This window comes from Penicillium diatomitis, assembly GCF_028827545.1.
Source record: "Penicillium diatomitis strain IBT 30728 chromosome Unknown utg000003l_segment0_segment0, whole genome shotgun sequence".
Lineage (NCBI taxonomy): Eukaryota > Fungi > Ascomycota > Eurotiomycetes > Eurotiales > Aspergillaceae > Penicillium > Penicillium diatomitis.
The window spans coordinates 2,499,416-2,527,320 of NW_026623175.1; the positions used below are offsets into that span (position 1 = coordinate 2,499,416).

At 48.0% G+C, this 27,905-nt stretch overlaps 5 protein-coding genes across 5 annotated transcripts; 2 read left to right on the forward strand and 3 right to left on the reverse strand.

Moving 5' to 3' along the window:
- Positions 1-480: 480 nt before the first annotated feature.
- Positions 481-1,534, reverse strand: N7539_003048 (uncharacterized protein; the record flags this gene model as incomplete). The annotated part of the gene is made up of 3 exons (XM_056932651.1): positions 481-699; positions 1,136-1,225; positions 1,460-1,534. The coding sequence occupies 3 exons, from the start codon at positions 1,532-1,534 to the stop codon at positions 481-483; spliced, it is 384 nt and encodes a 127-aa protein (XP_056792610.1).
- Positions 1,535-9,472: 7,938 nt separating this feature from the next.
- N7539_003049 (C2H2 zinc finger protein) lies at positions 9,473-11,296 on the reverse strand (the record flags this gene model as incomplete). Its single annotated transcript, XM_056932652.1, has 1 exon — positions 9,473-11,296. One exon carries the CDS (start codon positions 11,294-11,296, stop codon positions 9,473-9,475), a length of 1,824 nt encoding a protein of 607 aa, XP_056792611.1.
- A 6,173-nt stretch (positions 11,297-17,469) lies between these two features.
- On the forward strand, positions 17,470-19,112 carry N7539_003050 (uncharacterized protein; the record flags this gene model as incomplete). Its single annotated transcript, XM_056932653.1, has 3 exons — positions 17,470-17,961; positions 18,036-18,503; positions 18,567-19,112. 3 exons carry the CDS (start codon positions 17,470-17,472, stop codon positions 19,110-19,112), a joined length of 1,506 nt encoding a protein of 501 aa, XP_056792612.1.
- A 1,452-nt stretch (positions 19,113-20,564) lies between these two features.
- Positions 20,565-23,291, reverse strand: N7539_003051 (condensin subunit BRN1; the record flags this gene model as incomplete). The annotated part of the gene is made up of 3 exons (XM_056932654.1): positions 20,565-22,523; positions 22,592-23,156; positions 23,215-23,291. 3 exons carry the CDS (start codon positions 23,289-23,291, stop codon positions 20,565-20,567), a joined length of 2,601 nt encoding a protein of 866 aa, XP_056792613.1.
- Positions 23,292-23,892: 601 nt separating this feature from the next.
- N7539_003052 (sodium/calcium exchanger protein) lies at positions 23,893-27,065 on the forward strand (the record flags this gene model as incomplete). Its single annotated transcript, XM_056932655.1, has 3 exons — positions 23,893-24,084; positions 24,160-25,885; positions 25,951-27,065. The coding sequence occupies 3 exons, from the start codon at positions 23,893-23,895 to the stop codon at positions 27,063-27,065; spliced, it is 3,033 nt and encodes a 1,010-aa protein (XP_056792614.1).
- Between the last annotated feature and the right edge of the window lie 840 nt (positions 27,066-27,905).

Genomic DNA, 27,905 nt, shown 5'->3' on the forward strand with positions numbered 1-27,905 from the left:
CTGGAGATACTTGGTTTGATGGGCCTTGTGTTGGGCATGTGAGATCCTCTCGGGATTCTACATAATGGAATTCGGTCCTCGAGGGACACTCGACAGGACCGAGATTTCGCGCATTCGACTTGATGAATCGGTAGTTTGGATCCAAATATCGATTTCTTGACAGTGGGTCTTTCGACTCGAGCACTCAATGTACAGGACTCGCTAGGAATGCCCGAGGACCGTCTGACAATAGGACTGATTTCTGTCTCATGAATCCAGCCCTCGTTCCTAGACACCATCTGGGAGATCGATAGGTCATATATCGCTGCATCAATACTCATAGTCCCAAGTCCCCCTCAGTATATGAAAAGCATGTCCTGGACTTCCAGCTTGTTGCACACAACCAATAGACCCAAATCACCCACCCAGTACCCATTCCACCATCCGACCCCAAGGAACGAATCAATTGACCACCTCAATGATGTATATCTTCCAATCCAATCACTGCGAGAAGACAGAATACGTCTGCAACGCGGCCGAGAGGCCCACCAACACCGCATTGTCCTTGACTCCCGTCTTGGCGTACCAGACCGAACTGGCCCAAAGAATGGCACTCGAGATGCCGGCGATGGCCTTGGTCAATGGGTCTTGCAGGGCTGCCGGGTTATGAGACCATTGATAATGCAGGATGCCTGTGAGGTACAGATACAGCGAGAGATCCTGTCAGTGAGTTCCATGATGTGCGTGTTTCAGGATAGACCTGGCAAGACTGGTGACAGCAGGAAAGATTGCGGTCATCCATGTACTATGATTCTGCCACGGTCAGGTTAGAAACGGAATGGAGCGAAACGTACTGCTCATGAGAAGCCATGCACTTCCCTAATCGAGGAACGAGAAAACAAGTCGTTAGTTAGGGGATCTTCATGTCACATTTGGTTTTTTTTTTTTTTTGGAACTTTTGTTCCTCTCAATTTGCCAGGATCCTGACTGGATCCTCGATCATCGACACAAGGAGGCCGAGTGTTGATCCCTGAACCACCTGCAGCCCAGCCGATGATCCAAAAGCTGAACAGCCACCTGCGCACGCCAGAGCGTACACAACAGAACAGACCAGGGCAGAAGTCGAGATTTTTATCTATCACGCTTCACCACATACCTGGAACCAGCCCACCGTTCCACACGCCCACGGTCTCGATCCTTTGATGTTCTTGAACAATTTCTCTGCCGTCCAGTCTCTGCCTTGGGCCTGGAAAAAGTCGCTATCAATTAGCATCCACTCGGACAGTGTGCGTGCTGCGAAAGAATAGTCTCAGGGTCCGTGTACAGCCTAACTGACGAGCTAGGGAAGGGAAGCAAGAAAGGCAAAAAAAAAAGGGACACGGCAGTGGGTTCTGATTTTAATGTACATGTCCTTGAGAATAGGTAGAGATGAAGTGCAAGGGCGCTGCGTCGTGCCGGAGTGATCTCGACGTCAACGTACCGTGTGTCCGATCGAGAGAACCAGATAGGTCAAGGCGGTTGCCTGCAAGGAGCGGGATGGAGCAATAGAAGACATTCTTCAGGAGAGATTGAAAGCACGGCGTGTGTGTGTGTGTGTGTGTGTGTGTGTGTGTGTGTGTGTGTGTGTGTTAGTCCGATGACTAGAAAGTCAAGTTCAAATAACAGGTGCGTTGCAGGTAAAGACGCAAGAAGCGGAAATTGAAAGTCTGGTAACCTTAATCACCAGGCGGAGTCAATGATAGTCCCGGAGACCCGGACTACCGAGTGGTAGCGTACAGACAGACCGGAGTAAGAAACAAGGGACCGCCAGAAGCTACCAAACCGATCCAGTACCGTAACTACAAAAGTCGAGGTGAACTTGGCGTCTTCATGACGAATGGTGCACGAGAGCTCGGACAAATATTCCAAACTTTCTGACTAATTGACGGTTGTGGGGTCAGGTTCAAGTTGTGGGGGATCAAGCGTACAGTACAATTCGAAAGGAACCGAACACAAAGTGGTTCACTGCTCGCCCCTATAACGTGGTTGAATATCTCGGGTGCTAGTGTTTCAAGTCGAGTTTCTACTGCGATATACCGTTGTCAAAGATGAATATGCATACTGCACAAAGACTGACCAAACCTTATGGACCTGCGTGTACACAGGCACCTATGGACTTGGACTGAACAATGGATACCTACAGTAAGGTATGATGTCCGTACTCGAGCGGGGAACATCCATTGTCCGAACCTTCGCGGGAGGAGGGCCTCGGCTCGAGGCCGCAGCTGAGGTGGGGACGCCGAGGCCGAGGCTTGCTTACATTCATGCTGCACAAGCAATTGCACAGGTAACTACAGTATAATGAAGCATTAAACTCATAAACAGTTAAACACCCATTCCATTGATAGAGGCAGCGATATAGTCTCATCCTTGGCCGGACAAATGCTCTCCTATGTTGATGCTACCGATAAGGCGTGGAGTTTCCAGTCACCGGCAACAGGGGGCTTTTCAATATAAGCTTGCATGTTATTGGAGGCTACTGGGAAAACGTAGCAGACCCAAAAGAGGGGAGAAAGGAATGGTGAGATTGTATCTGGTGAGAGGTGCCTATCTAAGCTACGAAGGTGGTGTGCGTGGGCGCGCACTACGCTGGTGAGACGCGCCAAACCACTAAGCTATCTTAACACCCCCTGGACCTCGATCCACTAATCTCACTCAAAACATGAAAAGTGATCATATAAATATGTTGATAACGCCTTAATGCAGCTTTTTGTGCTTAAAAAAGGTGTTTAAACCCTTAGAATTAAGCTCGCTGTAAAGGCTGTTAAAAAACCGTTGAATAGCCGTTGAATCAGAGCTTTTTCATGCCTAAAAGGTATAGAAACCTCTCGAATTGGACTCGCTATAGCGGCTTGGTAAAGCTATCTGCGGCCTGCTCTGTAGTAGAGATTTTAACGAATTTGTATACCCCCCTAGAGACTTAGTCTCTAATATGATAGTATTTAACGTTAATATACTTCGTTCGTTGGTGTAAATTATAGCTTTTAGTAAGGTAAATAGCGCCTTGGTTATCCTCGTAGATTGTAGTAGGAAGTTGTAAAAGGGACTCTATATTAAGTTCCTTAAGGAAAAGCTATAGCTACAACACCTCTTGGATAGCTAAAGATGTAGCTATATACTTACTTTCTATAGAGGAAAGAGTAACGTATATTTGCTTTTTGTAAGCCTAAGTAATTGCACTATTTGTAAGCTTAAAAAGGAAGCCGGAGGTTAATATACTGCTATCTATATATTTACCGGCCTAATCTGTATTAACGAATCTAAAGAGGGGGTCTAGTAAGTAGGAATACGCGATAGTAAGCGTTTTAGAACCCTTAAGATATCGGAAGATACGCTTTAATACCGTTATATACTTCGCGGAGGGGTTATACGTATATCTTATAAGCTTTATAACTACGAATATAATATCTAGTCGCGTATTAACTATTAGCTAAATAAGTAAGCCTACTATCTTACGGTAAGCTTTAACTTCCGCTAGAGTAGTAGTATCCTTACGCGGTTATAGGATCTCCTTATTATAAAATAGCGTAGGGACTATATATATATCTTATAGATTAAATTTCGCGAGGACTTTGCGAATATAGGCGAGCTAAGAAAGTATGACTTTACTATCTATAGATTAAATAATATTAATCGTAAGGAATCGCGTAGTAGTACCGTTATCGGTGATATCGAAGGATTTTCGAATATAGTCCTTAAGCTATATAAGAGATACGTCTAAAGACGTGATAATTAGTATATTATTAATATATATAAGAAGATAGAGCTTACGTTTTATATATACGAATACCGAATAGTCCGCTTATAAGCGAATAAATCTAATTACTATTAGAGCCCTATAGATAGTATTATACTATTCGCGAGGACTCTATTTTAGACCGTATAAAGTCTTTAAAAGAAGGCCGTATTTTCTAGGCTCTTTAAAACTATTAGGAAGTTAAATATAGATTTCTTTAAGAAGCTCTGCGTTAAGAAATACCGTAACGAAGTTAATATAATATATCTACTAGCCGAAATACGTAGCGATTACGTAGAATATTTTAAAGCTTAAAGCTTTAGCTATACTTATATAAATATCAAGATAATTAATTCCTTCGCGTTACTTAAACCCTTTTATAACGAGACGTGCCTTATAGGTCCTATCGTCCTTAATACGAAAGACCTATCGAAGCGGAAGAAGCGTCTTTTTAGTGCCTTTAGTAGGAAGATTATATATACGCTAAGTACCGTTTTTTAGCTACTTCTGTATTTTCTTATCTACCGCTTTAATCTATTTAGTCTATTTATCCTTACTATAATTTTGTATTATATCCTACTAGCTATCTAGTTTATATAGCGTTAACTAAGCTAAAGCTTAATATAAAAGCTTTAGAAGTAGTTATAAGTCTGCGGTTGTACTACGAATTAAAAAAGTAGCGTATTTAATATAATTAGCTAGAGCTATATTTAAACGCTTAAGAAAATATAAATATTCCTCTGACTCTATAGCTACTTAAGTCTTCTTGCGGACTTATAAGGAACACCGAAGACCTATCTTAGGTATAGTTTAAGAACTACTTTCGATAGTTTTAGGATTAGCCTCGATAGTTTTAGAACTACCCTCGATAGTTTCGGAACTATCCTTTATAGTTTAAGGGCTATCGTCGATATATTTATTCTGTTTATAGGCGAATCTCCGCTTAATCTGTTTACGAAGCTTTTTAAGTTAGACTTCGTGTTTAAATAAAGAAAGTAGTATATTAGATCGCTTAGATAATAGTAGGTCTCCTATTAGAATATAAGGAGATAGAGTTACTAGCTATACTAGCTTATTAGGGCTATTAGCTAAATCTAGCTAAATTAGTTAATCGCTATTAGCCGGTAGGAAATCCGATAGTACGTAACGGCGTTAGTTAGCCGTAGATTATATAGGAACTAACTTTAGCTCTATATTAAGATCGTACGTAGGCTTAGGTAGATCCTTTATTATATTCTTATTAAAGACCACGTTACGAGAGACTACGATCTTCTTTGAATAAATATTATAGAGTCGATATCTATTAGTACTATAGCCTACTAACCTTACTTCGGCTATATACGGAGAAAGCTTATCTACCCTACGTTCCTTTAGAATTAGATACTAAGCTTAGTAGCCGAGTACGCACAGATTTAAAATATCTAGCTTTTTACTATAGAAAGCTTTATATAGAGTTATATTAATAGTAGACTACTAGAGACGGTTTATTATATAATTAATACCTAAAAGTAGCTCGCCCTATAGATATTTAGGAAGCTGATTTTTAGCTAATACGGCGATTAGCGGCTTAATAAGCTAACGATTCCTGATCTCCGTAATACTATTAAGCTAAGGTATATAGGGGGGAATAGGATCCTAAATAATACTATTTTCTTCGCAAAAAGTGGCGATTTTAATATATTCTTATATATTATCGCCTAAAATTATCTTAACTTTATAGTTAAATTATATTGAAAAATAGGTTACTAATATACGAATTTTATTAGTAATTTCGCTCTTCGCCTTTAATAGGAAGATCTAATAGAAGCGAGTAGTATTATCGGTGACTATTATAAAATAATGATTACCTCTAACGCTAGCGATAGAGATAGGACCCTAAATATTAATATAAAGCTTCTGCGCTAGTATAGTCTTAATACGCTTACTTCGTCTAAAAGGTAAGGTATAGTCTTTACTAAGAATATAAGAAGGATAAGGGTACTTAATACTAGATCCCTTTTTGATATTAATTCCTTCGGTATATTTAGGTATATACTTTACCTTCTGCTCGCCTATATAATAGGCTCTACGATAAGCTAGGTCTATTAAAATAGGTTGAATCTTACCGATTTAAGAAGCTATAGCTAAATCTACGGCGGGTACGTAGCTATTACTAAATATATAGGATAGTTAAATAGATAGAGCTCTAAGTATATTAATAAGGCTATTACTATTATAAGTATAAACCTAATATTAACTGTTCTTCTACTTTACCGTAACGATAAGCTCTTCCCCCCTATATAGGGAGCCGTATATCTTATTAAATCGAGTCTTAATACTAGAATCCTTCGTAAGTTACTACGAGGAAATAAGGTTTATATTAAAAGAAGGAATATACTAGACTCTGAGTAGCTTAAGCTTAGAAATATTATTTCTATTTAAAAAGTTTAGGATAATATCGCTATATCCTTTAGTCTGTACTTAATAACCGTTTAGAAGCTTTATATCGGTAATAAGTAGCGTGAAATTAATGAAATTTATACGATAAGATATTATATACGCTAATACGCCAGAATCTACTATCTAAGTATACTATTTATCGTTATCTATTAATATAGCCGTAATATTAACGGCTAATAAGCTTATTTCGGCGAAGCTTACTAAGATCTTCTTTTCAGATTTCTCCTTCGAATTTAAGTCCTTTTTTGAATTAGAAGTACTAGCTATAGCTATATTAACTCCGTCTTAAGAGGCACTCTTAGATTTAGGGTTAAAGAAGTACTACTTACTAGTATAAGCTATTAAACGCTTATAGTAGATATAATAATACGATAGCTAATTATTATTATCCTAGTTATTTTGACTTTAGCTATAACCTCGTCCGGAGCCTCTACCGCGGCCTCTATCTTCTCGATCTCTGCCTCTACCTCTACCTCGATCGTTATTTTACGTAGATTTCGTATCTTTTAAGGTAGAAACGGCTACGATTACTATATTTATAGACTTTTTATTCGACTTATATTTAATAAATTTACCGAAAATATAGTTAAGTATACTATCCGGATTAGCTAGAGGTTTATATATATTTAAGAAACCTTTTATGCTTTAGTAGCCGTTGATTATAAGCTTGAAATGAGCTAGAGCCTATTTAGGTAGTAACGGGGTATTTAGAATAGCTAAATTTGTAAGGTCTAAAGTAGCTTACTATTTAGTAACAAAATTATACGGATTACTACTAGTATATATAAGCTTAATTAAAGATAATAGCCTATAGCTTAAAGTAGTGTGGTTACTAATACCGTATATATTACTGATACGAAGGAAGATTTTATAAGAATCTTTATAATCGCGTATAAAGCTACGAGCTAAATCGCTAAGTATATAATAGATTAGGTATTTCGTAAGCGTATATTTCCGGCGAAACTAGTGAAATCGGTTATTTAGTTAAGTTATATTTTTATTAATCTACTTATTAAATTCCTCTTCGGTAGGTTCTTATCTAAGTTAAGCGAAAAGGACGTTTTGGATAGCTTCCTCTGTAGGAGTATCATAAGGCTCTTAAATAGGGTATATTAGGTTATCTGTAATAATAGACTATAGATCTTTGTCTAGGCTATCTATAATAAATTAAAGCCCCTATTTCTATTTCTCGAAGTTAGCTCTTCCCTTAAGTATAGGGACTAATTCGGCGAAGGTTTTAGCCGCCTTATAAGCCTCGAGATCGGAAATTATATTAAATATATATAAATAATACGAAGTTATTTTGTATATTAATCCTACTACGACGAAGTACCGCTACGTAGGTGATATAGAGCGTAAAAGCTCTAAATAGCGTAAGAGCCGGAAGGTATAAGGTCTACTATAACTAAGATATATTATATAGTAAGCCTACTACAGCGAAGTACCGCTACGTAGGTATGCCTACTACGGCGATATACCGCTATATAGGTAAAGAGCGTAAGAGCTCTGAAAATAGTGTAGAAGCCGGAAGGATTTTATATGTTTTGAATGGCGTTAAAGCCGAAGGAGGGACTTTAGCGACGATTCGATACGATGGCTTCGGTAGCCGTAGGGATCGTTAAGTTGTAAGGAGGTACGAAGTCTGCACTCTGTAGAAGGCGCAAAAGGCGCCGAAAAACGATGGAAAAAGAGGTTATTATACAAGTTATGCCTAGGCAGTGAGGAAATGTGAATAACCTCACTTTTTGTGCGCTAAGCAGGGCTCATAACCTATTAGAGGCTACTGGGAAAACGTAGCAGACCCAAAAGAGGGGAGAAAGGAATGGTGAGATTGCATCTGGTGAGAGGTGCCTATCTAAGCTACGAAGGTGGTGTGCGTGGGCGCGCACCACGCTGGTGAGACGCGCCAAACCACCAAGCTATCTCAACACATGTATATGTCTTACGTACTAGATAGGTAGCCAGTGACTCAGCTCTACATCCTGTGTGACGTACACAAGTGTAGGGATTCCCAGGGCTGTAAGACTGATCTATATTCTAGTCCTGTATGCAAGTGGGTTGTACATCAACACGTGATCAAATGAGACTTTTTGTGAGTGTCAGGAGCTTCAGAGGCAATTGTAAGTTTTTAAAAAAATGATAGGTCTCACACAACATATACAATGATCCGTCATCTAATCCTTGGAAGAGCATCCATGCAAGTAGCTATCGATATCCTGTCTCCATGATCGTATTTCGAAGGGACAGTAGATCAACATATGGAAGTCAGCCACGAGCTCACACCTGGAACCGAGGTAAAATTCGCGACCAGTGACAGATCCCGGGGCTCCCTCTTCTCTCTACACACCAGTGGTTGAACGACATAGCTTTAGAACAAATCGTATTACCATCTTAGATGACAAACAAGGGTATGTCCCAAAAACGCCTTACGGGATGAAAACAAAAACAAAAACAAAAACCTACGGACAGGAGAATGGAGGATGCTTTTGATTGAAACCATGGCAGGCTCCCTTTATTCAACAAGGAGAAGATTGAACGAAAGTTGATACTGGACGATCCAGACACGGGTTCTGACAAGCTGGCACTGCCCGCGAAAGCTGGGAGAAGCCTCGCCTCCGAGATGCTCAGTTGCAGTCTTTCAAGGTCGGTGATCTTCGACTTGATTGGCGCCGGGGGAGGAACAAGGTGTCTCATTGATTGAGATCGACATGTCACCTCTCCGAGTGGAGCTGAAACGGACAAATCTGGCCCAATGTAGCAGAGAGAGACGGAGAGGTAGGAAGAGACGAAGGGGAGGGGGGAGAAGAGGAGGGGGAGGAGGATGAAGAAACGATCGGAATAGAAAGAGTAGAACGACGTTCCAATGAGTGAGACCGAAGACGTGAAGAAAAGATCAAATTCAGCGCTCTGAGATCAAGAAAATTTCCTCTGTCGAGCGCCTCGCATGGACCAATTGGACTGCAGGGGTAAGTAGTATAAATGATAGTGAAGAAGAGAAAACCAATCCACCAACACCGGCAACTACCCTCAAAGACAAACCCGTAAACGTGACATTCCAATCACTAGAGGGTCATCAATTATGAGGCGCAGAGAAGAAGGAGAAAAAGCTGGTATAAAGCGTTGAACACTATCCACAAAGAGAGCGAGAATTCGAGGTCAATCACACCAGTTGGTGAAGAAAATCGAAAGAACGAGTCAGACTGGTTCTATTCATATCGTACACTCCTAGAACAACTGTGCATGTGGTGAAAAAAATTTTTTTTCTTAGAAAAAACATCATCAAGCTGACTGCCGAGGACCGGAGTTTGCTGGGTTATTTTCGACTGGCGGTGGAGGAGCTGCCGTGGCGTTGGTGGATGCAATGTGCGCGCGAAGAGCAGCGACTTCGGCGTGGAGACCAGTGATTTCTTTGCGCATGTCATGAATGTAACTCCATAATTTCTCAATCTCACCGCTCGTATGATCTGTCCCATCGAGCCCGACCTTTGGAGCCGTGAACCCATAGCTACCGGAGTGGCTATGCGAGGAGGTGGCATGTTTGGAAGCGCTTTGAGAATCAAATCGGGCTTGCGGAGAACTCAACACAGGTGGCGGCAAGTGCACACTAGGTTGTGGAAGGTTGTGAGGAGGCGGAGCATGAGTGGACGTTGAGGTCTGGCCTGGTCTAGAGAATGGTGGAGGATGCGGCAAGGGCTGCCCCAACCCCGGCGAGTGAGCTGCGTGCACAGATACGTTGGGATCATGTTGCGACAACGCATTCGGAGACAGAGGTCGCGGACTATCGCTCGCCGTTGATGGTGGGAACATCGCGGCTCCGGATGGATGTCCGGCAGGTGGGAATGTATGGTTCGGGGCCTGCGACGTCACGGCTCCCGGAGACGCTCCCGAACTACCTTGTGTGCCCGGAGGTAGATTCGCAAGGTAGGCGGCAATGGGCGGATAAGTGCTCGGTTGACGAGGCATGTGAAGAGAGTCCGTGGATCGAGACATTGAGTCGTTTTCGTGACGGCGAATGCTGGGTAAGTTGAGCCGTCGCTCTTCTTCCTCATCCATCCGCTCAGGTTCCATGTAGACAACTCCTTCCATCCCTTCTTCGGGATGCTGTCCGTCCACGTAATCATCATCTGGGTGGAAGCTTCCCATGCTGGCGCGCCGACCTGCACATCCCCCCTGACCCTTGTTATGTCGAGCGAGCGCATCACCTCGGGCAAATCGTCGGCCGCATTTGGGGCAGGTGTGAGGGCGTTCTCCCGTATGAAGTTTGGAGTGTCGTTTCAAATCATGTAATCGGCGGAATCGCGATTGGCAGGTCTGACAAACGAAGGGCTTTTCCTGGCTATGGGTGAGCAAATGGCTTTTCAGGTTATGCTGCCGAGTAAATTCGGTCGCGCAGTAAGGGCAGCGATGTTTCTTCGCCGAAGGTGAGCGAGGGCTGGTTCGGTTGTAGCCCGCGTTGGGTAAGCTCAGTCCCCGTCGCGCGTCATTGATCGCCCCCGGGATGGGATACGAAAAGGACTTGCTACTGTCCTGACCTATCTCCTCATCTCGCGGTCGAGGCCGATCTGCCTGCAAAGCCTCTTCAATCGGACCGGGACTCGCGACAGTGGAGGTATGCATCAAAGAGCTCTGGCCGTGATCAGCCGACGCGTAGGGATCTGAGGGGGCTTCATTTGGTTTTGCGTCGACCTGCATTTGTTCCGGTGAGGCATGCAGTTGGGGCTCATGAGAAGATGGACCGGGCGATTTCTCGCTTGCGCCGAGTGCCTCACGAGCCACTTGAGATGTATTCTGTTGAGCCTCCCTCTCCGACTCGGCCGGCCGATCCGCCGTGGTCGCCACTGGACTAGCCATTTGGGTCGATGGGGATCGTGAAATGCGCAGACCGTCACTGGCGATTGAACTCAGATTCGGTTCGTGTTTACTGGGCGGAGGCAGGAAATGAGTGGAATGCGGGCTGGCGGTCGCAGCGGTGGTGCCGGAGACGGAATAGGTGACAACGACAGGATCTTGGTTCGCGTGCATCAATGCCGCCATAAGGTTCAAAGGAATCACGCCAGCCTGCGGCGGAGGATGAACCAGGGCGATGGCTGGTTGCGAGCTCATGTTAGAATCAGACGTGACAGAGTGAGACGATACATCAATGAAGTCATCAATGGCCGAGGATGGAGAGGAAGGAAGAGAGAGAGGGGGGGGGGGGAGAAATCGGGGGCGGACCAACTTCACCCAGGGACAGAATTGCTTTGGCAATGAGCGAGGCGATGCAGCGGTCGACCATACACTTGGGACTCGAAGAGGAGGGGAATGGTAGATGAGCCAGGAGTTGGCTTCAAGACGAGAGTCGAAGGCTTGTGGGGCGTTTCTGTTCTCACCTTGGGAAACCCAGTGTGGCGCAAGCTGACGGAGGTTTTCAGCTTCAGACTTGTCAACGCTCTGACGTGATGGTTTTCGGCGGAGGATCGGGGAAGATCAATCAGATAAAGGCCAATTCCTTTACTGTGACCTGGTCCGCCGATGGGGGAGGAAGGATGTCGAACTGGGGGAGAAAGGGCAGTCGAGGGTGAAGGGAAACTGATCTAATGCCAATTGAGACCGGAGGATGTAGTCTGGAAGTTTGGAACCGTGGCGGATGTTGCAGGCGCAGGAACACGCACAACTTAACGAGACCCAAACGGGAACGCATACAGTAGCATGGATGATGGGAGTTGGGATCACTCTGAGTCTGGGTATGCCCAGTTACTGTACCGCCAGACACGGAAACGATCTTACCGGGTTGAAAAGGAAATACACGAAACTAAGAAGAAAAAGACAGGAACTGCGTTTCGTCCAGGGTGTGGCAGATCGTTGCAAGTTCGCAACTAGTAGTGGCACCGGAGTGGGACGGCCAGGGCGTCTGTTAGGAACGGAGATCGTCCGTATCAATAGAGATCGACCAACGCCTGAAAGGAGATGGGACTGATCGAGGCTTCAGGTGGACGGCATTTGTGGATAAGCGAAGCATCCTTCGGGAGTGGAAAAGCCATTGCACATGACAGGAGATTGACAGAAAAACAAGAAACCGGGCACGGGGAAGTGGATGGAGTGTTGACAGCTGGGATGGCTGTCGGTAAAGTTGGTACGGTATGGGTCACAACCAAACTGGTTGAGTGGAATCCGTGGATCACTGGATCATGAACTCCGGCAAGACGACTGGGAACCTTTTCTTAAGACGGATGACCACGCCAGGCATCATAGCCTCCTTACAATTATTACAAGTGTAGATCGACAGTGGAACTCCTCTCCGACTGAACCCTTCCTCCCTCTGCGGCGAGGATTATCCGAGACAGCCATAAGATAGAGAGCTGACTCATTACGATAAGTCGTTTTCTTTTTTCGTTCTTTACCTCTTGTGTAACCCGGACACTAAGCGGTAGTTAGCTGCGGTACATTATATACAATTATACATGTAACATGTATAGCTTGGTAATATAACTATATATGACAGGATATAAAGAAAAAGCATCGATTATCGACTCATCGACCTAGTCAGTCGAGTCGCCCTCCACCACGAGCACCGCATTTATGTTTCTCTGGTAGACTGAAATACTATAAGACGGGTTGAGTCTTCAGGCTCCAGTTATTTGTCATTACCTAAACAAGCATGAGAATGACACTTAGCCACTAGCCACTACAAGCAGTGGCCAATTTGTGCTATCGTATAGCTGATGTTTGAGGTAAGTCGTTCATGGTAATATACACCTTGTAGGCTTATACAGTACAGTAATCAATTTCTGGTCTCCAGTATACAATTGCTGTAAAGTTTGTAAGGTGTAAACGACGCGTGAGCTATATATTACTGATTACACGCAACATAAACCAAAACAGTCGAGGCTCTTCAGCAATGAAATCTGACGTGGAGGCGGCTGTGCCTTCTGAGTAGCGAGTACATGATCTTTCCGGACAGAGCCGAGGGCTCTGAGGGTACCCTCTACCTAGGATAAGATTGAGGCTGTGTCGCACGCTAACGTGTGTGGGTCCTGCACGAGGCTTTCTGCTTTACACTATTCTACACATTCCGTCCACCGGTCCCTCGTCCTTCGCCAGGTATCCCACCCTTAAAAGCCCATCGTTCCCGACGCCTCCCTCCACTTACTCTTTCCCGTGTTCTCAGGCACCATGCGGCTGAAAGAAGGATGGTCCCAGTGAGAGAGGAATTGAGTTCTCTGAGGTCCCATGCTGATGACCCTGCACTACAATTACATCATGTCCATCAGCTTGTCCGTGACGTAGCGTGGTACGATGGTCATTCTGTATTCCCACTGCGTAGTTACTAGTGACCTAAGGTACGTACCTACCAACATACCAGTTTTATAAGTCCAGTGGCAACAATGTCGCCAACTTGAGGAAGCGTCATTCTATATGGTCCGACAGTTCACCGTCTCTTCCTCAAAAGTGCTGTGCTGCACAGTCTCATTAGCGGAATCGGTTCCATCCTGATATCGAGATCAGATAATCTCCCGGTGAAAGTTGCCACAGGCAGATCGGGGATCTTGATAGGAGAAGTGCACTCCCTCAAAGCAGTGGCATAAGGGAACATCGTCATTTCATCTACTAAAATTCCGGTCCCATCTGATTCCTGAAGAGGCCAACCCGTAAGTGGCAAACTCTTCACCACTTCCACTGGTACAGCCACTTATACTCCAACTAGTTACTGTCTTTCCCCAATGAGACATTCAGCCAGGTAGACGGCTTGATCATATGCCCCATGTGCGAATGGAGGACTCTGGATGTCCCACTGGTACTGTCGGAGGCGGAAATCTCAGTGCTGACATAAGCAAACTGTCGCATGTTTTCCTGAGGCCGTCCCGTTCGAGAAATGGAGTGGATACGCGATTGACAGATCAGTGGAGACTGGAGAGTGGCTTGACGGCGAAGGCCTCTGAAACGTCGAGACATATTAGCATGTGGATAGTATTCGCAGATCAAGCGATTCTGCTTTCCCTTTCCTCTAGATTACTGAACTTACTATTACTCGCCGATGGGAGATTGATCATCTCTCAGCTAGGGGTCTTATGGATATAGGAACTGTAGCCGACGGCAAGGCAAAGCTGTTCTCCATCGACGAGCCGGTCGCCACCCTTTCACGTTTCCAGATTCCAGTGCAGAGTGGACTGTTGCACCTTGGTTTGAGTCACGTTCTTGAAGCTCCAGCTCGTGGCGGAGGCAACAGGAGTTCGATCTCATGCAGCAAAGACCATCTTTGTTCGTGTAATATGGATATGCCACGTTGGAGCTCTACAGACTATCGGGCCGACTTCTGCGTGTGAGCGATTTACCTATACTGAGTTGTATGTCCACTGCACTCTGTGCAACCAGCCTGCCGAAGTATTATGTGCTCGGGCAAAATGGAGTCCCTAGGTGTTATAACTGCATGAACTATGCTTCCGAAGGTCTGATTCTAAGGTTAGACTGGTAGTATTACTCATGATCAATCTGAAGGTTTGAACAAGCTGCGGCGGGGGCCAAGTAGAACCTCCTCGAGACACATGCATCCGTACTTGACCGCTCAACCTGTCAACCGTGTGCTACTGCATACTGCATAGCAGCTCATCGACAATCATGCACTACTTTGCGCATCCCAGTCAAAGTATAGCCGCTGAGTGGACGAGAAAGAGTGATAAACACGGATCACCCCGCAGACATCTAGTGCATTAGTGCTCAATGCTCATGTACTTCAGCACACCAGTACTATTCTTTTTACTACAGTGGTACGATTGTTGAACTGTTGAACCCGCCTGCACACCGTTGAAAAGGAACATAATTGCTTAGCTATCGTGTGCTTAGGTCGCAGATCATCCCAGGAGAGGCGGGGAAGACTTGATCCTTATTGACTCCCTTCAAGCTTAAGGGCTAGCTTAATGTGATTGATGCAGCCAATTTATTAGGGCGGAAAAGCTTACGCGCGGTACCAACCTTCCTTAGCAACTGAATCAGGTTCCCGCTTGTGTCCAGTCATCCACTACCATTGTCTATCGTCAAGCAGTCTGTATTATCACTCGACCCGGATCCTATGCTTGGACTGATGATTGATACTTGTACTTGAAAGAACATATGAAGATAGGACACAGTGATACTGGCTTAGCCAGATGGAGGCAGTTCAAGTATATTGTGCCATGCTCGAGACGGGAAAATGTCAGGATGAGAACGTGGGTAGGACCGAGGTGTGCAATGATGCGAGGAATGTGACTGCAAAGTACTAGCTCATGGGCGTTCAGTCCTTAATAAAGTAAGTCTGGCACTTTTACCAGCCATCGCCGGGTCCGGCAGAGAGATATAGATGGACTAAGCGATCCGGGCACCAGACCTGGCCCAATTCCTTCTACCGGGGTATGAGCTGCTTGACTGATCCCCAGATTCACCCCGAGTCTGTCAGAAGAATGGCAGCTACTACTGTATTACCTAATTGTTGCTTCACAGCTCAAATGAGTTTGTGTATAGTGTATACTCGCTACACTGTAGGTAGGCAGAATGAACCTTTATTTCTAAGCGGGTCGTAGCCTTATCGCTGCCACCCTTGCGCAATACCACGAGGTGTTTGACGACGACATGGTCTAGTGTAGTTGAGTAATGATATAGGAAATCACGATCGTCCGCGATTCCGGTCCTGTCGGGAAGTCTATACTACTATGCGTGATTATGAAAGCATGACTGCGAGTGTGCGCCGTTATCGCCATTCCGGCATCTAGATCTTCGTTGGCGATGCAAATGGATCTCCTTCTACAATGACTTTTCTGGATGATGAGAAATGTCTGGCGGGTCATGTCTTTACCATCCGATCCTGACTCTCTTTACACAACACACCGTGTCGGCAGAAGGGAAGATACTTTCGCGCCCTTGTTGTCTCTACTCTGGTTTTCCAGTCGGCATCTATGACCGGAGAGACTACTTCATTGAGACTAAGAGGCGGGAGGTCAATGGAATCTACCGACAAATATACCCCATGAAGATCCCTCGACTAGTAGAGAACTTCATGTCTCATGGGACATGCAGAACACTCATCTATCATACTATCCATGCTCACTGTTTGAGTCGTAATAAGTACCCAACTCGAGAACGACGACAGGTGCTAAACAACATCGTATGAAAGTAGTAGTGGTAGTGGTAGCGGTGGTAGCAGCAGCAGCAGCTTGGGCGGGAAAAGGTCATCTCGTTTTGACGACTCTATACAGTCGGCAGCGAAAGATTTTTCAGGAACTTGAAACTCTGTGGTGTGACGAGTATCTACTGACTTGATTGCTGCTGACTAGGGTTGGCGGGTATTTCTGTCGTGACTCGTGACCCCATGAACCAAATTCCCAGGTTGTGTGTGACTTCTCCTCTCCCTCGTTCCGTCTTTCTACTTTCTTACTTTCTTCCCACCTCTCAACACCACATGTCCGCCAATACTCCGGCCAGTGCAGACCAGTGCAGACCAGTGCAGACCAGTGCAGACCAGTGCAGACCAGTGCAGACCGGGGCGGTTCTGCAGGGAATATCATTGGCCTTATCCCTGGCGAGTTAGCGCCGGCTCCAGTGATGGAGGATGCATCGTGAGGAGCCACCGGGATCAACGAGGCCTCGCTGCGGGTGCTGACTGGCTCCTAGTCCCACTGTGATAAGCTTGGACATTCTCCCCCCGCAACCAGTCACACTCCGGGATCCATGAGCTCTAAAGGTTTGAAGATGCATCCTGCATCTGACACCAGCCACTGGTCTCCAATCATCACCCTGGTCGTTGCTGCGCGATCGCGCACTCGGCGCTTACTTTGGCATAGTTTGGGTGATATACGGCCATGGGCTGCAGGGCTGCCCCTCTGCCTTCCCGGCGCGGAAGAGGGCCTCCGAGCTGCCCAGAGGGTGCAGTGTGATTGATATTCAAAGCAGCCTGTGACCAACGTCTCTGTCCGCAGATGCAGTTTCTCTCTCTCCTCGAGCATCTCTGTCGCCTTGCCTGACTATCTTAACCCGTCTTTCCCATCCAGGATACTCCGTGGACGCAGGTTCCGCACACGGTATATCTCAAGGCGACCGAAACAACGTCTTGAGGTTACTCACTCTTCAGCCGTTGTGACACTCTCCACAGAGGTGTTTCCACAGCAGCCAACTTGACTCTGTTCTCTGCACCTGGAAGCGAGTCTCAACTAAAAGTCCCGTGGTGAAGCCTGACTTTCGATTACGGGATCTCATCAAGAGCTGGTTCTCTTGAATTGCAACGTCTTGTGCATCTTCCTTGTTGTTTCTTGTACTCCACTGGACTCATCATGTCGAACGCAAGCGACTCTCCTCGGATGGACCAGCCCGTGGTTCCTGCAGATCTCATCCGGACTTCCTATCACAGCGGTATGGGTGACCTACCGCGGCAACAATCGCAACCTACACAGCAGGCTCGCAGCCCACCCGAGGAATGCGGTGCCTCGCTCAGGAGTCCTCGTACAGCTCGATTTGCTGAGGCTACCACGGTACATTCGCCAATTGACCCATCATCATGTCGCTCGCCTTTCGCTGATCACCAACAAATCCAGGCCGGAGGTGTGGGCGATACGGGGTTCGGCTATGTGGCTGCCAGCGATCCAGCGCAGCACGCGGCTGATTCAAGACCCCCGATGACGCCCGCTCTCGCTTCACCACTGCGAAGTGGGCTGAGAGTGCCCAACACTGCCAAATCCTTGAATCCACTTAGCCCGACGTTCCGGGAAGAGTATATGCTGGAGAAGCAGGAGAAGGAAACGGCAAAAGAAAATGCCAGGGATTTGGTAAGAGATACCCATCAGGCGCACCTCACGCTGTGCCAGTACCACTTGCGAGTGCAATGCTGACAATCATCCAGCGAGTCAAAGTTCGCATCCGCATCGCGAAGATGTTCCTACGTGGCGTCAACTTTTCTTGCAGTCTGATTGTGATGGCCCTTCTCGCCACGACTCTGACCGTCTTCGAAGCGACCAAGTCTCTCCCGCCACGCAACAGTTTGCCGGCTTGGGCACAAGGTACCAATCCTTGGGCACAGTACCTACTTCTGGGGCTGGCGTCTTTCTCCCTGTTTGCTTGCTTGATCGTATTTTGGGGCTACTGGAAGGGTGGACACCGTCGAGCTGAGAAGGTCACCGTCTACTACACCACATTCTCGATCTGTTTCTTCGCCTTCAACTTCATTATGTGGATCGTCGCGGCGTCCATTTACCAGCACTCAAAGGCAACGAGTAACAACAAAGACATGTGGGGATGGTCTTGCGCGCAAAATACTCGGGAGCAGTTGTATTCCAACACTATCAACTACGCTCTGCTTTGCCGTCTTCAGGTTTGTAATCCTAATTAGAAAGTCTCTAAGCTGAAAAGCACTCTGCTAAGAAATTCGATACAGGATTGGGGTCTTGTGTGCGCCATCATTGAAATCGTCATTGAGCTCATTGTCCTACTCATCTACGGCGTTGTTGCCTACCGAGTTTGGTCCAAGCGGCGCCTCATGAAGACCATGGATGGACGTGACCAGGCCCGTTCTGATCTCTACCTTGCGCAACTGCGTATGCAGTCGGCACCGAATACTCCTGGCTTCTCAGGCTACGCGAGCTACCCCGGCAAGAGTCCATTTCTCGATCCCTTGTCCTCGGCAGAAAAGGGTCAAGCTGAGCCGACCACGACCCAATATGCCTCACCTCGCTCGCCCACGCGACCCGTCTCCTCATTCCAGTTGCAAGCACCTCCCAGTCGTCATCACCAGTCTACCCCACAAGCGCAGCAAGGTGGCTTCACGATGGTATCCCCACCTCGGGCGATTACTCCACCGACCCAGAACGAGCCGCAACATGTGGCTGCGGCACCTGGTGAGACCAACTACGGTGCTGTGCCAATCCCAGGCGCATACACGAGTCCTATGATGCCTGCGTTCCCACCCGCGGTGCATCAATAGGATGCTCACTCACTGTTTTTGAGTACGGACACTGGACCCTCTCAACACGGACAGAAAAGGGGGGGGGGGGGGGGGGAAACCGATAAAAAAAATTGAAAACCTCCGACGGAAAAAAACCCCTACAATGCGAAGACTGTGCATCAGTCGAAAATTGGACATATGAAACAGATACTGTATCCAAGGACGTTCAGGGTTCATTAAATTAATTTTTCGAGCTCTCGCAGTGATTCAACCAGGGCCTGTGGTCCACTGGAAGAACCGCTATCGGACTTTGTGCTCGACAGCGAGTCGGTGCATCGGCGTTGCTTTCTTTTCTTCTTTTGTATATGTGATACCTAGTACAGATACCTTGTGCTTTCCTTGACGGAGGCACGAAATTGCTACTCTTTTTTGCATTTTGCTTTTACAATGAGCGGCTTCTGATGAAATTGCGTAGAACATTTCCAAGATTCCCTAGGTCTGATGTAGATTCCGCCTTCTAAGTATCGACATCTCTCAAACCGGACTTGCTTGTAGGCTCACGGCGTGGAATGAAGGAGATTCTCCCACAAGCTGATCATCAAAATCCCCGGGCAGCAAAACTGTGGATCAAGTCTCGATGAAAATGAAACGAAGAAAAAGCATCAGGACAAGACGGGTCAACTGGTGAAGCTCTTCCAATACCGCAGACGGGAATCATGCCTACAAGACCAGCCCTGGTCAGTGGTTCACTGGTTACTGCAACGGAACCCCACCAATCGAGCTACTAGAAGGTTGAGCACTACAGTACCTAAACGAGAGCGGTGGTAATCTAAAAAACTAGGTAAGTATGACCTGGTTCTTAGTGCGCAGGTAGTAGGTAGCTAGGTGCTGTCTAGATACTCCAGAAGACCGGTACAAGATTGGGTGCTTCATGCTGATTGACTCCGTGCATCGCATGGGCAATTCTCGTGCTTCATACGCGCTGTCTGGGTAAGTGCGCGGTAGTATTCCTTCGATTTTCAGGCCATCGGGCAGATACTGCAAGGCGTTCCGTCTCAGCTACCTAGTCCCTACATGTTTGGAGATGACGAGGTTGGAAAGCCCCCAAACCTAGGTCGGATCTCAGTGGAACTGCTTTCGGAATCCTTGAGCGCTCTATCCCAGTGCAACCGACGATACGTACGGACGTTTCACTATTCAGCTTTCTGAATGTCGAAGGTTTTTCTCAACGGAAAAAAAGGCCGTGTCAAGCGAACATCTTCCAATTGCAACTTGCCTAAGTAATCGGAACAAATGCCAAATCAAACAATCAAGGGTGTCATGGTGCATCGTCAGACCCACCGCGCCAAAACTCCTAATACCCAGATCTCAATGGATCTGTCCATCCGATCATAACCAACATAGAGGCTGAGGCACGTTTAATTCAGAGGGAAAACACTGTACAGAAAATCCGACAAAGGATAAAGCATCACAACAGAGGCCAAATCAGGTTCAAATGCCACCTTCCTCAATGATAGCATGGGCATCACGACTGACATAGATCTCCTCCAAGCCAATGGCATCATTAGCCATCTTGTCCATGTCGCTTTCGAGGACTAGGCCTTGTTCGTTGGCCAAATGGAGAAGACAGATAAAACCAAATGACGTGCTGATATCCCGTAACGTCTCCGTGGGATAGACCTGCTTCAAGCCATTCATGATATGCGTGAATCTCAATCTGCCATCCTTTTGGGAGTCCTCGGCTTCGCCCAGTCTACCTGAGTGAGGAGTCGGTGGCATTGGCTCGTCACCGTCACTGTCAGGCTCAGCTGGGGGATCACTGGGATTCGAACCCGGTTGTGATGAAGCGTTCTCCGTGGCGGCAACAAGACGCTCACCCATTCCCTTCCACATCTCGACCTTGAGTCGTCGAACATCAACTTTCTTCGCAACCCGAGCGTAGTTGACGTATTCTGGCCGAGCACGACGGCCACCTTGAGTTACCAACTGTGATCCATAACCGCCCGCTCCAGGTCGGCCGGGCGTGGCACCAACCATGTTCAACAACGCAGTGATACCGGTAGCATTGCCAGCTGCAGTACCAGGTCGGCCTTCAGCTGCTGGTGAAAGTATCTCTCGCGCGTCTGCAAATGGCAAGTTCTCATCTTCATCATCTAGGTCCATGCCGTTGGGGAACGCGAGACCATCGTCGTCTGCAAAGAAGTTGGCATCGTAAGCACCGCCACCGCCTTCGTCAGCCGTCGCATCTTCTGTCTTGTGATTTGCCCAGAAAGCTTCATCCATGTCGCCATGCCCAGAAACCTGCTCCTTAGGATCTTGCGTCCTCCGGCTGAGAAGCCTCCTAGATCCCATACGGGCTTTGGGCTTCAAAAACAAACTCAGCAAGCTCTTCGAGTTGAAGTGCTTATCATCAGGCAGCAGATTACGACCTTTAGTCTTCCATTGCGTCTTCGGGATGGAGATAGCCGAGTTTGAACTCGCGGGCAAATAAATGAGCTCTGCAATAAGAGGGTCAAGTGGCGCAGAGAAGTCGATCTCAAAGGGCTCCTTTTCCTTGCGTTGCTTGGGCACGGAACCCGAGTCCCGAATTACTGTCGTATCTTTGATCCTCCTAATCTTCCAATGTTCGGGTCCAGCCCAATTCTTTTGAAGTGCGTTGTCGAAATAGCTCAAGATGCTCTCATGGTCCTGTTTGCTAGGTTGATGCGACATGGAGATAGCGAAAGTATCCTCATCTGCCATCTCCTCATCGCCATCAGCATCGGGACCGTCATGGTCCATCCGGTGTACCTTGAGCATGGGCTCTAAGGCGGCTTCTCTCGCCCAAGCTTCACCGCCGTCACCGAAACCAGCGTCCCCACTCAGATCGAAGCCGACTAAATCATCATCATCGAATCCAACGGCATTGTCATCATCCAGCATGATTCCAGATGGGTCTTCCGCAGATCGATGTTCATCGGTACTCTTGTCATGCCTCCAGTCCTCGGGAGCCTTAAGAAGGGGAATATCCAGGTTTGCGCCAGGATCCCCAAGATCCAGATTCTTGAGCGAGGGGCAAATATCCTGCTCACCGAGTCGATCAAGATCCGGGAAAAACTGACTGGCTAAAGTAGCAAGGTCAATGTCTGTGTCGTTGTTAAAAGTTTCGGCAGCTGGTTGAGAGCTCTTTGATGTTTCCACGTCATGAGAGACTGGATCAGCGGACTCCGGCTGCTCGTCCTCATCCTCCGCAGTCTTTGAGTGGTCGTCAACGGCGTCGTCGCTACTGTCAAACACGATTTTTCCATGTCCGTCAATAGCCAGGTGATTGAGAAGTAATCCCTTAGCGCCGCCTTCGTCGAAATCAGCCGAGGCCTTCTTGAACAGGGGATCGACGGCGAATTCAAGCTCAAACTTCTTGAGTTGCAGCGAATTGAAAGAGGGCGCAAGGGTGGCCTCGTGCGATCGCGTCTATCCAAGGTCGGAGTCAGCAGGCGTTGCGGGGTCCACGCATCTCAAGTAAGCTGTGTCGTACGTACCTTCTTGCGCGATTTGCGCCCGGAGCCTTCTTCACCATCCTCATCCTCGTCCCCGTCTTCCCCCTCAGCTTCGGGATCCCGGCCTCGCTTGTCACGACTATCAGCCAGGCCACTCAAAAGTTTTCCGGTCTCGGTCGCAACGCTATCAACTCGGCTAGTGTAGATCTTGACACAGCCATCCAGCGTACAACTCGCCTTTTGAAAGTTGACGCCGTCGCCCTCTTTCAGAAGTGACATGTCGTGGAAGTAGTCGATCAACGCGAAGTTCCAGGAGTTGTTTGCGTTAATCTTGTTATCTGTAGCCATCTTCATCCACTCCTCGAAATTCGCCAAAATGGGTACGCGCTTCATCGGGGTTACGCCTCGGCCGGGTGCATCGCTGTCGCGACCACGGTGGTTAGATCCGCGCGGCGTGTCGAGGTCCTCGTCGCCATCCTCACGATAACGACGTGCAGGCATCGGTGTCTTGACTGCAGCTTTGATCTGGTTCATCTGGCGGTCTTGGAGAGCTTGACGAGCTTCCATACGCGCCGCCTTTTCACCCATGTCATCGTTGAGGGGAATGCTATTCACGAGTAAGTCATTCGTAAATCGTTGCTGGTAGCGTTTTGCGCTCAACCTACCGGATGGGGGCGTTCTTCTGAGGGGTTGAAGTACCCCCGCCTGAGCGGCGGTGGGCTTTATTTGCGACACGAGGCATGGTTGCAGTTTCCCCCAGTAGGGGATCACAAGATTTGTCGTTGTGAAATTATGGAGATGACCCGTGCTAACGGAGGTAGGAGGGGCGGGACTAAGCAGATGAGGAAGTCAACAAACATACGGCGAGCTGTAGACGCCTGGTGCGCGCTCTATCACGTGCTAAATCGTCTCGTGGCGTAGCAAGGTGCATTTTGACCATCGCGAGGCGAACACGAATATTGTTACTGTCAATAGAATGTTCATAACGGACATGGGATCTATGATTGTCGCTCATCTTTCTGAAGGCTTTGTTCAGTGCAGCATCGTCACCTCGCTGGCCTCCTCGCTTTACAGTTTGCATGAGGGCAGCTGCCAGCCTGCCAAGCATGTTGGTTGGAGACTGGTGGGTTGGCCCACACCTCCCTTAATTCGAACCAGGTGGCTGACATCACTCAACTGGGTCGAGGCCTGACGAGTCCGCTCCGCCACAACTTAGCTCAATTGCAATTCGAGGGTTGTTCCCCAGCTTCGTTTGAGCAACCTCACCTGTTGCTGTGTGATGAAATTGGTTCTCAATCTTGCTGAAAGAGCAAGATGCGGCCAAATCTAAATTCGCATCAATCATGAACAGGCTTCCTTCTATTCTTCGGGCTCCTAGATCAAGTCCGCGATATTCAGTGCGCCCGTTCTACGTTTCAATACTTGTCATAGCCACCCTTGCTGTGGCCAGCTGGGGTCTGCAAAGGCGGACTTCCGACCTACTCGTTGAGCCTTTCGTAGCAAATGCACTTGTTCGGCGGACCGAAGAGGAAGAGGTATGTCTCTAGCATCAACGGTTATGCCCGTCCTTCTCTCAAGCTAACCGGCTCGTCTGTGCAACCGATCGGTAGTGCCGGCTAGTTCGCAATGCCAAAGATCAATGCGCCTACATTCGCCAGAATTGCCCGGACCACCAAGATGGCTATCTATCGTATTTGCAGCTCTATTACTGCGCTTTGCCTCATGCAAAGCCCGTCGCCTTCATTATCATCGTCCTCTGGCTATCATTCCTATTCAGCACTATTGGAATCGCCGCTAGTGACTTTTTGTGCATCAATTTGAGCACACTTGCAAGTATTCTTGGAATGAGCGAAAGCCTCACGGGTGTGACCTTCCTTGCTTTCGGAAATGGAAGCCCGGACGTCTTCTCTACTTTTGCCGCGATGCGGTCAAATAGTGGAAGTTTGGCAATTGGAGAGCTCATCGGAGCCGCAACTTTCATTACATCTGTAGTTGCCGGCTCAATGGCCCTGGTTCGCCCGTTCAAAGTTGCGCGACGCAGCTTCGTCCGCGATGTTGGATTCTTCGTGATTGCGGTTGGCTTCAGCATGGTCCTAGTCGCGGATGGACGCCTCCAGGCCTGGGAATCGGCCGCAATGGTCGCTCTCTACGTTTTCTATGTGATGTTGGTGGTGAGCTGGCATTGGTATATTGTTCGACGTCGTCGGAAGTACGAGAGGGACATGGCTGCTCGGTCGTTTTTCCACATCCCAGAGAACCAAGAATTAGATATTGACCACTCAATGGAAGAAGATGACGATCCAGGCGTTGCCTCGGAGTCACGAAGCCTCCTTCGTGGAGCATCTTCAGACAATTTTGATCTCTTGGAACGGCAGGATGACTTTCCTTCATGGAAGGCAGATGAGGATGATTTCGAAGACGATGATGAGCGCAATCGATACCTGGCAGAGATTGGTGGCAAAATGCATGTCAATCGGCGTCCGACTGGCTCGCGACGGAATACCAGCAACGTTATTCGCCCAAGCTTGGTTGGTGCGCTGGAGTTCCAGTCTGTGCTACAATCGCTACGAAAATCGCGAACTTCTCGGCGAAATCCGACCATCAGTCTGAGCAGTTATTCCGATAACGAAGACGACTCTGTTCAAGCTTTTGACACTCGGTCTATAGCATCGCATCCAAGGGCCAGCAGGCCGACTACGATCGATGGTCTCTTATCGCCACATGGCGCGGATACCTCACGCGCCAGGGCAGTCTCAGCTAATGATGCGGATGGTCTGGAAATTGACCGCACAGTATTTGAGCGACCAGGACAAGCTCCCCGTCTGACCGTGAGACGTCCTTCTAGCGACTGTACCGAGGATATCAGCGAGGGGCAAAATCAGAAATCTCCCCGAATCAAGCTCAACACATTCTTGACGGTATCCCCGCCGCAGTCTGAGTCTCCGTCGCGATCTTCAAGTCCGACAACCAGCCAGAATAAGTCATTATCGCCTGAATTGCCCGCCATGCGGGGGCAATTCTCATCCCCAGATTATCAAACACAAATCACGCGCGACCGCTCGCCTCTCGCAGTGTCTCCACGTGGAGGTAGCGGCGGTGATCGATCCGAGGATGGACTGGCAAGCCCAGTGGTGCCATTCCCTGAATTTTTCGATCTACCTCCCAGCTCACCCGGGGTCCCAACTCTGCGCCTGCCCAATACTGCAACTAGCCCTTCAGAACGCCTGCTGACGCCCGACGGGCTCAACGGAATTGTTGCCGATACTCCGGCTTCTGGGACTCTTTGGGTGCAAGGATGGAAGACTTTGGCTCTTCCCCGGCTTGCTCATATTGCGGGCACATTGTTTCCGACACTGGCTGGCTGGAGAAAAAAAATGTAACCGAGCGACTATTGGGCATAGTTGCTGCACCGAGCGTCTTTCTTCTCACGGTAACCGTCCCTGTCGTTGAGCCCTCCACACCCGAATCTAATGAATTCGATCCGCCCTCTGTCGTTGTTGTCGATGGAGCGGCGCAAGGCGGCAACCCTGCGCCGATAGTCCATCTGCCAGCAGACAATCCAACACTTCATGCGACCGAGCCCCAGTCTTCCATGCATCATCATTCCAATAGCGCCTCTAGGCGTGTTGAACCTGGTCCTAGGCCTTCGCAACACGAACCAATTGGCCGTCTACGCGGGGACTCTGAGTTGCCAGCAGTGTCACATTCTGCTCCCGACGCAGCAGCTACAGAGGTCAAAGAGTGGAATCGCTGGCTCGTCGCCATCCAGCTTTTCACCGGGCCATTCATCCTGACCTACCTTGCCTGGAGTTCTCTGACTACCGAATCAGATGCGAAAGATGTTTTACGCACTGCGTTGATCTCGCTTCTTTTCTCAATTTTGTGTCTTGGCATGTTCATTCTATCTACTCGTCACCGCCAATCCTATCATAGTCCTCAGGGAGCCCGCCAGGACTCTGAGGTCCAGAAGGCGCAAAGCTTGCCGGCGATATGGCAGCCACTCTTATCCATGCTGGGATTTCTGGTCGCTATCTGCTGGATTGCAACCATCGCTACAGAGGTAGTCTCCATTCTCAAGACGATCGGCGTGATTCTTGATATCTCCGACTCGTTGCTGGGACTTACTGTCTTTGCTGTGGGCAACTCACTGGGAGATTTGGTTGCTGATATCACCATTGCCCGGCTGGGATATCCTGTTATGGCTCTGAGCGCTTGCTTTGGCGGACCCATGCTCAATATTCTGCTGGGTGTTGGTTTGGGGGGTTTGTACATGACTCTGGGCCCGAGTCATCCCTCTCCCCATTCGGTAGGGACGATGACTCGGCCTGCTACCTACGAGATTGCCATCTCCAAGGTACTTGTCATCAGCGGTGCAACTCTCTTGTTCATCCTTGCGGGTTTGCTTATTGTGGTCCCTTTGAATCATTGGCGCATGGATCGCCGAATTGGATGGGGTTTGATTGCAGTCTGGTGCGTCAGTACATTGGGCAATGTCATCGCAGAGCTTGTATGGTGATCAATTTCGGAGTTTTTTGTCTCGCAACTTTTCATTTATGTGTCACTTGAGAGGTTAATTGGATGGTCATTTCGGGTACAAACAATGAAACACATGTTCTCTCTCAAAATGATGGCGACCTTGACTAACAGATCTGCAAACGCTGCGTGTGGATATGCTCCGCGTTCATGTTCATAGTCATGCTTTGAGACGGCAACGATAGTCAGATGTGAGGTCGGGAGTTGATGAGGTGCATCTCGGGGGTGAATAGCGTCTCGACTCCACGTGGTAGAGGTCAATCCAGCTCCGCGGTCCCATAGCTTTCGGCAGACTCAAACCAAGTCCACACAGGACCATCTTCTCGATTGCCACATGAAGCTCTCGTCGCAAACGCACGCCCAATCACCTCATCTAGCAAAGTTTCTCTCTTGTCCTCTCCTCTCCTCACCCCATTTCATCGAGCCCGGCGATCGCCTGTACCCGTGCCGCCAACCCTTTACCAACCACGTTCACTCAAACTCAATCTAACTAGCTTGAGCACGGGCGGCAATCAAAAGCAGCATTTGAGAGAAGGAGAGCGAGATCAGCGACCCATTTTTTCAAGGTTAGTGCCCCCCCCCCGGAAATTGGAGATCCGGGGGAAAGACGCGTAGGAGAGAGGGACGAACGAAGAGGGGGCGCCACGAGTGGCAGGGAAACCTCCGTCCTGCTTTTCGAACAACGGGGGGAGGGTTGTTGACGGTCAAAGCCGAAAAGTTTCTTTTTGATCTTTGCTTTTGACTATGCTTTTCATTTGCCGTGGAGGGTGGGTTTGCAGTCAGCTTGGGGGCTTTTTTTTTTTTGATGAATCGGGTAGTTTGA